At 43.9% G+C, this 11,988-nt stretch overlaps 1 protein-coding gene across 1 annotated transcript; it reads left to right on the top strand.

The window, feature by feature from the left end:
* The first annotated feature begins 279 nt into the window (after positions 1 to 279).
* LOC310771875 (transmembrane protein 179B-like) lies at positions 280 to 11,576 on the top strand. Its single transcript, XM_083664380.1, has 6 exons — positions 280 to 321; positions 953 to 1,068; positions 2,523 to 2,719; positions 4,500 to 4,637; positions 7,317 to 7,395; positions 9,530 to 11,576. Exons 2-6 carry the CDS (start codon positions 970 to 972, stop codon positions 9,704 to 9,706), a joined length of 690 nt encoding a protein of 229 aa, XP_083520506.1. The 5' UTR covers positions 280 to 321; positions 953 to 969; the 3' UTR covers positions 9,707 to 11,576.
* Positions 11,577 to 11,988: the final 412 nt, after the last annotated feature.

Genomic DNA, 11,988 nt, shown 5'->3' with positions numbered 1-11,988 from the left:
TCGCAAAATGCACAACTGTTATGCTTAATGCCCTAAAGCGTTTTTCACAGAGGCAGAATTGAGTTCAAGTTCAGGCTGATTTATAGCCTACAATCAATCACTCCATGTAGCGTAATTCACTACAAAAACAATGGTCTGTTTGGGGAAATTGGCCTATCTTCTACTTCTGCTATCTATAGGCTACTTCTGCTGCCTGCTGGAACCGTTTGATCTTCCCTTTGGTACCACCTCCCGTTCACAGCTACCTGAGTCTGTCTTGTCCATCCAGCTGTATGGGGGAAAGTGTTGCTGTTCTTCACCCAGCCATCGCCCGATTTCTCAGTGAGTGGACCATTGATAGAGTGGACAAACGTGGTTTCTCAATTCATACACATTCATAAATACGCCTCTTTTAAAGAGCTGTAGGCTATCATTGCTCATGTCCCAACAATGACTTTGCTGGAAATTACCAGTCTCTTGGCATGAGACGCATGGCCGGTTAGCTCAGTTGGTTAGAGCGTGGTGCTAATAACGCCAAGGTCGCGGGTTCGATCCCCGTACTGGCCACATGAGTTTTGAGTGAGATGCAAGTAATTGATTGTGCAGCAGTTAGTTGGTAAATGATTTGAGCAGTGTTTGACCGATTAATATGACGTTGTTGTCAAGTTGAAACGGTCCTCCTTCGCACGGTCGACGCAGCTTTTATTTTGAAAATTATGTTCTTTCGTTCCGTGTAGGCTACTTGACAAATTGTCCATTTGCTTTCTACAGATTCCCCCATAAACATATTCCTTATTTTCAATTTGGAACTTTAACCAAGAAAAGTAAATAAACAAACAAATGAAATAAAAATAAACATTGCAGTGTGTGTATTTGGCTTCTTATTTTGGAAAGCCTGCCCGGAAGCTTCCTATGTTGTGTTGTGTGTGTGTGCACTGCTTGTGCTTGACGCTGGTGTGTGCCTTGCTGACAGAGGAGCAGCAGGGGTGGATGATGGCGTTGCCGTGGCTGCTGCTGGTGGAGCTGGCTCTGTACGCCAGCTGCTTCGTCTGTGGGATCGTGACCGCCGCCTCTCTCACCATCAGCCAGGTGACACAACTCACTAACTGATCACATGTTGTTGCTGCATGTTGCTTTTCTACTAACGCACTTAACGTTACTTACTTCTTCTTCCGGGTAGGTTCACTTTTGGTGTGCGCGTATCTGTGCTAGAAAGTTAAAAGTTCACCAAACAGCCGTCTCTAACGAAAATTAACTAATACTCTGTGGTATTCAGTAGTGCGATTATATTGACTTAATTGTAGGCCCTTTTACTATCCTCTGGTGTCATAGACTGTGATATTTGTATCATTAAAAAAAGGTATTACTAGCACTTTTTCCAACTTTTTCAACAAACATTATGCATTTTAAAGCTCGGCTACGTCATCGGCCATCAAACACCAAACATATTTTTTTTGGGATGTGATGCGTGTAAAAAGTTGCGCAGGGGAGCGACAAAAAGAAGACGCGCTTTCACTTTCCTCTGATTTCCTGTAGTCAAAAGGCTCATGTGCATCACGAGACCTGTTGTACTTTCCATACACTTTATCTGTTGGTTCTTCTACACAGTATCTATCTCACAGAAACTTTATAAAAAGACCCTATGGGACTATTCTAGCAGGACATTTGCAGCCTGCCACTGGGTGTGCTAAGTTAGTTATGTATCCAGATACTGTTCTTATCATGTGACCAGAGGTCCTCGTGTCCAATTATTCCTTCACCTCTTTATTGAAGTCAGATGAGCCATGCTGCTGCTGCTGCTGCTGCTGCTGCTGTTGTGTGTGTGTGTGTGTGTGTGTGTGTGTGTGTGTGTGTGTGTGTGTGTTAATGCATTTGCCCATTCGCCCGTAACCTTAACCATCACAACTAAGAGGCCATTTACACCTGGCACTAACATGCTTTTCTGTGATCAGATTGCAATCGGATAGTGCTTGACCACATAAGCCCGATTCTTTTACACCTGGCGTTAGCATGCATTTTGGGTGATCAGATTGCAATCTGATCACCCAAAACGGTTGTCTTCTCAATCCGCATACAGTTGCTGTATGCGGATTAAGACATGCGGATTGAGAGGTCACATTGCATTTACAGTACACTTGTGGTCAAGCACTATCCGATTGCAATCTGATCACAGAAAACACATAGTGCCAGGTGTTAATGCCTAACGACCATGTTTAGGCCTAACCCTTACCTAAACCCAATTCTAACCTAGTCTTAAGTCTTCAAACAGGTGAAGGTGTGTGAGAAAGTTAGGACCGGCCAAAATGTCCACACACACACACACGCGCGCGCACGCACGCACGCACACACACACACACACACACACACACACACACACACACACACACACACACACACACACACACACGCACAGCACAGCACATGAGAAATCTAGATTTCTCATTTCTCCTATTTTCTTATTGCTACAACTCCCACAATATAGCAGTGAAGTTAATAAAACAAATTACCTCCTCCTCTTCTCTCTCCCTCTCTCTCTCTCTCAGGGTAATCTTGGAGGTCTGTGTATGCTGTATGGCTCGGTCAACTACAATACAACAGCAGACGCCATCTGGGCAAAGTCTTCCAGTCCGACATCTCTGTGTTACTTTGTGTCGGCGATATCGGTCTTAGTGGCAGTAGTGTGTTTCTCACTGTCCCTCTACTGGTTATACACCTGCTGCATCGATGGAGAGATCCGAAGGTTTGTGTTTGTGTGTGTGTGTGTGTGTGTGTGTGTGTGTGTGTGTGTGGTCAATCTACCAGTGCTGCCCACTCTTTGTCTCATTTCCTTGATTGCTCTATTGCAATACTTCACCATTTCATTTGACAGATTAAATGGCCTTTCCAGTGTAGTCCAAAGGTGGCGATAGCTCCAGTGAGAGGTGTGAAGTGTGTTTGGTACATCTCTAGTATCAAGCCAACCTTGTTTCGCCAGCCACAGATTACAGCAGGCAAAGCTCATGTAAACTGCAGCCTTTACATTTGCATGGCTGGAAGAGGTTGGAGGATCTCTGTTTTAGGGGAAAATGGAGGTTTGGGCATCTGGCAGACCGAGGATCAGGTGGAGTGAATACATCTCCACGCTGGCCTGGGAATGCCTTGGAAATGGAAGTTTGACGCCCCCTGCTGGAACGGCTACCTTCGCGACGCGACTCCGGATAAGCGGCTGAAGATGGTTGGATGATCACAAACTTCATCAATTTTGCAGTGTTTGGTCAATTGTGAAAGCGCAATTCACACATCTGGCTGACAACTTGAATGTTCAAACAAGATTTGCGCTATATGGATTTTGAAGGCTAATAATATCTACTGATGCTTTTGGATTGAAGCTGATTGAAGAATTTAGTGTTTCTACCAGACTTGTATTCTTGTCAGCGTGTTAAAAGCCTGAAATAGCAGACAGTCATGAGACACTCAAACTCTCCATAGAAACCCAGACTAATGACATTCTTTTAGGGTTAGCAGCTTATTGCCTCGATATAGAGCTCAACGCGTCACGTGACACTCGGCATGCTAGAAATGAGTGTGCGATATTTTCTAGTCATACAGATTTGTGGCTTCTACAGTAACATATACCAGTGTTTCGCAAACTAGCTAGCTCGTGCTAAGTCTACCTTGGATGGCACTGTTGAGCTCTATATGTGCATTAAGGTTGTCAAAAGTATGGTTAGTAAAGATTTGAAACGGATACAATACTCATTTGCAACACTACCAATACCAGCAGTTATTTCTCTTAATGAAAAATCAAACATACTATTGATTTTTCCATCCCTATCATTGGTGGGCATCTGCTGCTTCAACAAGCTCTAAGTGTTCTGATAGGCTAATGATTAGAGCCTGGGGAATCTGCTGTGTAAGTGCGTTTTTTTGTTTTAGTTTTTAACGAGTTTTATTGGGCCTAGTTTATGAAGAAGCGTGCGTCTGTCCGTCCAGCTATCTTTGTTTATTTTTATGCCTCTTGATGTTGTCATCGCCCCCCCCCCGGGGGGTAAACACAGGTGCAAGCAAAACACTAATGAGGGTTTCCAACTTTCATGATTGGAATTTGGAAACCCTCATTAGTGTTTTGCTTGCACCTGGGTTTATGCTGCCTTTTCGACACAAAATGGCCCCCGTGAAAAGGATCTATTGTTACCACCCTAATGTGCATACTGTAGATGTCATATAGTTTGACATCACTTCCTAGTTAGATCAGAGGTTGTCATAACACTTTATTCCTCTTTAGCTCTTCCTTGTGTTCTCTCCCTCCAGTTCCTGTCTTCACAACAAGCCTGCTGTGTCTCACTCGTTCTCACGCTCTTTCTGTTTACCCTCTCTCTCTCTCTCCCTCTCTCCCTCTCTCTCCCTCTCTCTCTCTCTCTCTCCCCCTCTCTCCCTCTCCCTCTCTCTCTCTCTCTCTCTCTCTCTCTCTCTCTCTCTCTCTCTCTCCCCCTCTCTCTCTCTCTCCCTCTCTCTCTCTCTCTCTCTCCCTCTCTCCACAGGGAGCGCATGTGGATGAACCTGACCCTGGGTGTGTGTGCCGTCTTCCTGTTCTTCCTGCTCATCACGGGGTGCATGTTGAAGATCGGGCGCGACTCGCTCTGCCTCTCCGTCAAACAACACGTTCCCAACATCACCAGGTGACCTAGACACACACACACACACACACACACACCAGTCACACGCATACCCCCACGTACACACACACGCATGCATGGACATGTACACACACGCCAACCCATTCAAGCACAAATGAAACCAAGAACAACATTCAGTTCCCTATGAGCTTTAGGGCACCACTATTAAATACAGCTACAGCAGAACTGACAATAAAATCCACCCTTTCTCTCTCCGTTGTACTTTAAAGCTTGTGAATGTCATTTGTTTTTGTGGCCGTCGTCGTGTTACCGACCTTTTTTCCCCCCGTGACTGTTCTCGCCTCCTTGCCAGCCGCTTCTTTTCACCTGACAGCGGGGAGCTTCACCGGCAGGACGTAGCACGTGGGAGGGTCACGCTATTCCCACCATTCCCTTCCGTCCCGAACAGGCGCCCCCCGACCGACCACCGGAGGCGCTAGTGCAGCGACCAGGACACATACCCCTAATCCGGCTTCCCACCCGCAGACACAGCCAATCGTGCCTGCATGGACGCCCGACCAAGCCGGAGGTAACACGGGGGCGCGAACCTGTGACCCTCGTGTTGGTAGGCAGGGAATCTACCGCCGCAGCACTAACCCCGGACGCCCTCACGTCTTCTTTTTTAATAAATTCAGCAGCAGCACTGTGCAAGCTGAACGCAAGGGACAGCGCAGGGTTACAGACACTTTTCGTCTTGGTCGAAAAGTCCTGACCCGGACCGGCAAAGGAGGAATGTGTAATGTTCCGCATTCACTAGCTCCTAATTGATTATTTTGAGCTCCAGTGCCCGTGATGTTATGCATGCAACATATTTCTGTGTCTATGGGACTTGCAGCTTGTGTGTCATGGTTCATCCTCTGTGAAATGAACCACAAGTTGCTGCTTTGTCCGTAGACTGTGACTTCTGTGCTGTTTGAAATTGAATTCTCTCTGGGTCAGCACAGTTTATAAGCGTACTAATTGTAGATACAAGTACATTGAAAAAGACAAATCCCACACACCCATGGAATGAAGGCGGGGCAAGGGAGAGTGGCCACCACTATGGCTCCTGGCTGGGGTCACTAGACGACCGAACGAACACAAAGGGAGCATCATGTTGGGGTTGCTGTCCCTTCTCCAGGAACTCTGACATGTAAAACAAGTGTAAAGTGAAAGCAGGAAACAGGCCCAGGGCATTATAAATCACTCTGTTGGAGAAATCCATCAACCTATTGATTTAGCCCCCACAGTCAGCCGGACCAATCAGCATCCAGAGGCAGCTACTGTATGGGCGGGATTGAGGTGTGAGGACAGTCAGAGCCATAGAGATAAAAAGAGTTGTAAAGAGTCCTCTCTATTCACTCCAATGGACCCTTTTTTGTTTACACCTCGCAATTCATAGCTTTCAAGGGGCGTTACGTGCTGCCGGGAACGCCCACCTGGCGGTCAAAAAAAAACTTGTTGATTCCGTTGCCTGCGAGTCGACTCACGCTGTTTGTTCAGCCAAAGTGCCGCATAGCCTACCTGTTGTGCTATCGGTTGCACTAAACCGACGAGGAGACACGCCTGGCTTGTGTTTTACAGAATCCCGTCGGAGAAAGAAAGGAGAAGGTTGTGGATTTGTGCGACGTGGTTCAGTCGCTGGGGGCAACATTTTTTTGCTTTTTTTTCTACCATCAAAGTACACACGTCTTTGCTCTTTGCGGCCAACATTTCATCAAAGGTAAGCTCAAGTAACGTTAACGGGGTATTAATCATTATTGTAACGTTACTTGAGCTTACCTTTGATGAAATGTTGCCCGCAAAGAGCAAAGACGTGTGTACTTTGATGGTAGAAAAAAAATCATTTTTTTTTCCCCTGCCCAGCGACTGAACCACGTCGCACAAATCCACAACCTTCTCCTTTCTTTCTCCGACGGGATTCTGTAAAACACAAGCCAGGCGTGTCTCCTCGTCGGTTTAGTGCAACCGATAGCACAACAGGTAGGCTATGCGGCACTTTGGCTGAACAAACAGCGTGAGTCGACTCGCAGGCAACGGAATCAACAAGTTTTTTTTTGACCGCCAGGTGGGCGTTCCCGGCAGCACGTAACGCCCCTTGAAAGCTATGAATAGTTCCTGGAATTAAGGTTCTATCTGGATTAAGCAGCGCTGTAGAGATGCGGCAGAATGGGCCGTTTGTGATGTACTTTGAGAGGGTCGGATGTTCAAAGAATCAAATTGTATTATTAGCTTTATTTTATGCATTCAAACGTACTTCCTGGAACTATTCCCGACGCACACACTATAGCTACGTGAGTCATGTGACTATCAGGGATTTGGGACTTCCGTTGGTGCCACTCTCTTTTTAAATGACTTTTGACAGCATTGAGAAGGGAGCCGTGATAGACGGTGAAAGACAGATGGTTCATCCAATCATACCTGCCAGGTATTTTTTTAAACGTGCCTGCCCTTTTCCAAACACTTTCCAATGACGACATATCAGATGCTTCAAGAACAACACCTGATAGTAACTTCATACTTACAATAAGTAAGTATGAAGTTTCTATCATGTGGTGTTCTTGAGGTTTTGTGTTCCTCTATAGAAGAGTTGATCTGATCTTACCGCATGTATTTGCAGACTTGTTCCTTCTTCTTTTTTTACAGTCCATGGCTGAAACTGAAACTCTTCTGTGTGTTTTTCTCTCTTGTCTCTCTCTCCAGCTGTGAGGAAGCCCAGTTCAGAAAATGGGCCAGTCCACTCAACGGAGCTCAGTTCTACACCAGTCTACACAAAGCTGAGGTGAGCAAGCCGCATTCTCCACCACAGCATTTTAGGTTTTAGGTTGAGCCACCTGGGTCCAGCTAACTCACTGTCAGTGAGTGTGTCAGTGTCTCTTTATGCCTGTTCGCATCAGCACCAGCATAGCCTCGCTTGCCAGACTATCTCCACACGTCGTTTCGCGCTGTACTACTAACTAGCACAGGAGAGAGTCTGGCTCTACTTACTCTCACTCTGGCATAGCGGACAGTTTCAGATGCTGTGTTAAGGCTTTTGCACACCAAGTCCGTATTTTCGTCCGAAGTTGACACACGAAAAAAAAAAGAATACGACCCCATTTATGTCAATCATCATTGACACACCGAGTCCGACAATTACGTCCGTCATTTAAGTTTTCGGACGAGGTTCGATTTTCTGCGTTTTTCGCATCAGCCAATAGATTTTTGCGAGCTGGGACCCCGTCTGTGTTTTCAGATGACGGATTAAAAAACACACATACGAAAACAATCGGACTGTGTGTGCAAAGACCTTTAGTGACTGTGGAAAATAAAAAATGGTCTTGATAATGCATCAAAAAGTTTTGAGATTTCCAAGTGGGCCCCCCTGAGTTAGAAAAGGTTGGGAACTGCTGGGTTAGATGTTAACCTTAACTAAGCTGTCATTACACATACCATAACCACAGATAGGCCTATAAACCACACTTGTCCTTATACACGTCCCATTTCATGTAAAACAAAATGTCCATGCTTCTTTGGTTATAAAGGACTTGGGCGTGCTATATAAACATCATGGAAGTCTCAAAACGCAAATAAAGATAAAGCCAGTAAGGAGTACCAGCCATGTAAGGAGAAATGCCTCCAAACGGGCTGTTTTGACTTCTGTGACATTGTGACATCACAACTTAACACTCATTTAATTTACCCGCTTACAGCGTCACCCACTGCCAACTGAATGCAGACGACGAACCTTGTTATCTGTAGCATAGCTGTGTAGAATGGGGGGAAAAATCCAGAAAACAATCAACTGCACCAAAGTATCCTAACACAGATCATCTTATCGGAGGTCCCGCCCCCTTCCAAACAGTGCATATGAGGGCAGAGACAGAGTGGATAGAAGAAGTCCCACAGAGGCTGGATTTGATTTATTCTTGGGGAAAAATTGGCTACAAAATTCATAACCTTGTTTTAAAAAGCAATGAGATATGTTTTTAAAGTGAAACGCTTCGGTAACATAATTTGAGACCCTTAATTGGTATTTCACTTGTGTAAGAGAAGGAAAGCAGCTCTATGTCAGTCTTAAACCCCTTCAGCTCTCATAGCTTCCCGCCCGCCTGGCCGTCATGCGTGTGGGAACCTATTTTCAGCAGTTAGTTCGCCTTCCAACCCTTATATTAGAAGGCTGTTCAAAGTTCGCTTTCCACTTTCCCGCTGTTAGACGTTAGCTTTCCTACATATACATTTCTAACATCATGCTTGTCACTTTCATTTTCAATTTTTTTCTACTGAATAACCACTAGGGCTGGGAATCTTCATTGGCCTCACGATTCGATTTGATTATGATTGATCTGTCTTCGATTTCATGATGCATCTTGATACAGCTCAAAGTATCGCAGATCCAAGTATCACATCCTCAATTTTCTATATTATTACTGCACATGGCTACTTTTTCATCAATACAAGCAGTCGGATAAATATCAACTGCCTTTTGTATTTAGAAAGTGTCTTAAAATCTGAACGTACATACATTTTAAACATAAACAATTCAATGATTCTTCTGTTAACAGTGCAATTCGATTCCACGTCCGCATAGCGATGCATCTTAAAAACCATTAATTTTGACGCCCCTAATACACACTCTTCATACTTCATACTCAGTGGCAATTTTTCCATTAAAACTTTGGTGGGGCCACACAATATTTTTTATGAGGAAATGGTATATAATCATACCATAGAGATTAGAGATATATATTAAACTGACACCAAACTGCGCATGATGAGACAGAAGGAGAAACAGAGTTTCCTTGCTGTAACCTAACTAGTACCGTTACCAGTGATGAGAAAATGCCAGTAGGATCATGCCATCTAAAAATCACACAACCAATGAATATCTACCAACATATCTTGTCACAAAATATTTCTCTCTCTGCTCCCCTCAGACGGCGGTGTGGGTGAGCTTCTTCTTCTGGCTGATCATCGGGGTGCTGGTGTTCATCCAGAGGGGTGAAGGGGTGAAGATTTTCGGCCTGCACGTGGGAGGGGCAGTAGCGGGGTCCAGTGATCCAGGAGATCCCAGTGAGACGGAGCCCATCTTCAACCGCCCTGCAAAGCCGTAGTGAGGACGGGCGTGTGCCACAGAGGGACACGCAAAAGTTACAACAAAATACAACGTACAAACGTACACATAAACATACAAGGCGCGTTGCCAAGATAGACGTGGGAAAGGGTGATCTTATTTATCTGTAAATGTGTAAATCTTTGGGAATATCTCAGTGGAGCGGTGTGTGAGCACATTTTCCAAGGTATGTCGTTTTCGGACACCAATCGGAGTAACTTGTGATGAATTCAATCCATTTAAATTCAATGAAACTTTGTCTTTGAAAGTGCGACGAAAACGTTTTTAGGTGGGTCACATCCCAAACAAAGTAGAAATACTTGTGCTTTTCGACGAGGATGGGATTCGAACCCACGCGTGTAAAGCACAATAGATTAGCAGTCCATCACCTAAACCTCATCTAGCATGTACAGTTTAGCAAAACAGCAGAAACAACAGCACTGTGTAGGCTTCCAGTTACACCAGTGGTTCTCAACCTGTGGGGTCGCATGGAATTCAAATGGGGTCGCCTAGAGAGAAAAAGTACACCACGCACATTTAAAGGAGAATTTTGGTATTTTTCAACCTGGACCGTATTTTCATATTTTCTTTATAACTAAGTAATGTGAACAGAAATCTTTGAAATTGATGCATTGACCACTGGCACTGGCAGCCGTTTTTCCCACATGCCCCTACTGCACTAAACAAGCTTGTTCTTACCAGTGACAGGATCAGATTATTCCAAAGGGATAGCTTCCATACTGTACCCCTGGTGTAATCCAAGTCTCCACAAGCCCTGAGATGCCAGGTTGACTTGAAAATACGTCATTTACACCCTGTTTTTAGATCAAATCTGCACTGTAGCCAGGTGCTAAAGGAAGAATAAAAAGGGCACATCCAGCTGCATATATATGGATATATTTCAGCTAAAAACAGGGTGTTAATGATGTTTTTTCAAGTCAACTTGGCATCTCAGAATGGAGTAGTATTATTTAGCACTGCAAATACTATTACAAACATTTTTTATTTATTTATTTTATTTTTGGGGTCCCTAGATTTTTGTGACGTCAAAGTGGGGTCACAAGCCAAAAAAGGTTGGGAACCCCTGAGTTACACATTTAGAGTGTGTCTGGAACAGATGAGCCACATCATGCCTAAATTGAGCTGCAGATGTACATGTATCTATTTCACATAACTAACAACACACACACACACACACACACACACACACACACACACACACACACACACACACACACACACACACACACACACACACACATACATACATACATACATAGGCTACCCAAGCCTTTTCACATTTTCTTCCTAGTCCTGCTGTATCACATAACAGTAATCTGTATTTGTCAGTATTTGTTCATTCTATTATATTTTGTTTACATAGACTTGGGAGAAAGTGTATTGCAGGCATTCATTTTGTATTTCATCAGTGTTGTCAAATGTTGCCTTTTTTGTGATTGACAGCTGACATTGTTTCCCACAAATCTTCACTCACTACATCAGTCATTAACAATGCATTATAAAATGTCAAAAATACATGGGCCTCAATATCGAATTCTCAATATTCATTTCATTTTCTGCAAAGTTGCCATTTGCAGAGTTTCTTTATTTTTTGTGTGGACTCTGGTAATTTGCTAATGTGTTTTTCTACTTGGCACTACAGAACTGCGTTTTCATTTTTATGTTGTCTGTGTTTTTATGATTATGAATTGAAGTTTCTCTTGTCTTTTGGCTTATTTTCCTCTTGAAGTGAAACTTCACCCTGAGACAGAATTCACATGTGAACCAAAGTCCTGTATCTCATGGTTGTGTTTGTATTAAGGCTACTACACATATTTCTTTTTAAACCAATAAACCAAAGTGTTTAAATACACTGAGCCATCCTTGTTTGCTGCTATTGGAGAATAGAGTGGCGCGCTACCTCCCTCTGCTGGTTGATGAGAGAGATTGCACCTCAGCACATGGAAGTATTTATCCTGCTTTTGCATCATTTTCCAAACAATTCCTCGCTGGAATCAGTTTGTGAGAAATAGGCTACCCTAGGCATTGGAGATGTCATTTCAAAGCATCAGCAATGTCTTATTTTACACTTGACTGTTTCATTTGTTTATTCACGTGGGCTACATGTTTTAATGTTTAAAAGGCAAAATAAAAATTATACTATAAGAGCTTAATTTAAAAATGAAATGCATGTGTCCTGCCTGTCTCGTTATTCAGAGAAATCCATTATCCAATAGCTCGACGTTGGCAATTAAAATCTTGCATGATCATACAGTCTCTTAT

Source organism: Poromitra crassiceps, assembly GCF_964638095.1.
Source record: "Poromitra crassiceps genome assembly, contig: HAP1_SCAFFOLD_1424, whole genome shotgun sequence".
NCBI lineage: Eukaryota > Metazoa > Chordata > Actinopteri > Beryciformes > Melamphaidae > Poromitra > Poromitra crassiceps.
The sequence above is the reverse complement of the archived record's forward strand: the minus strand, read 5'-3'. Positions and strand labels throughout refer to the sequence as shown.

What these genes read in the sequence shown, in the direction of transcription:
- LOC310771875 (XM_083664380.1), top strand. Translation starts at nt 970, where the DNA reads ATGATGGCGTTGCCGTGGCTGCTGCTGGTGGAGCTGGCTCTGTACGCC. An exon ending in CCTCTCTCACCATCAGCCAG is followed by an intron (nt 1,069 to 2,522) that starts GTGACACAACTC and finishes TCTCTCTCTCAG; the next exon opens with GGTAATCTTGGAGGTCTGTG. An exon ending in ATCGATGGAGAGATCCGAAG is followed by an intron (nt 2,720 to 4,499) that starts GTTTGTGTTTGT and finishes CTCTCTCCACAG; the next exon opens with GGAGCGCATGTGGATGAACC.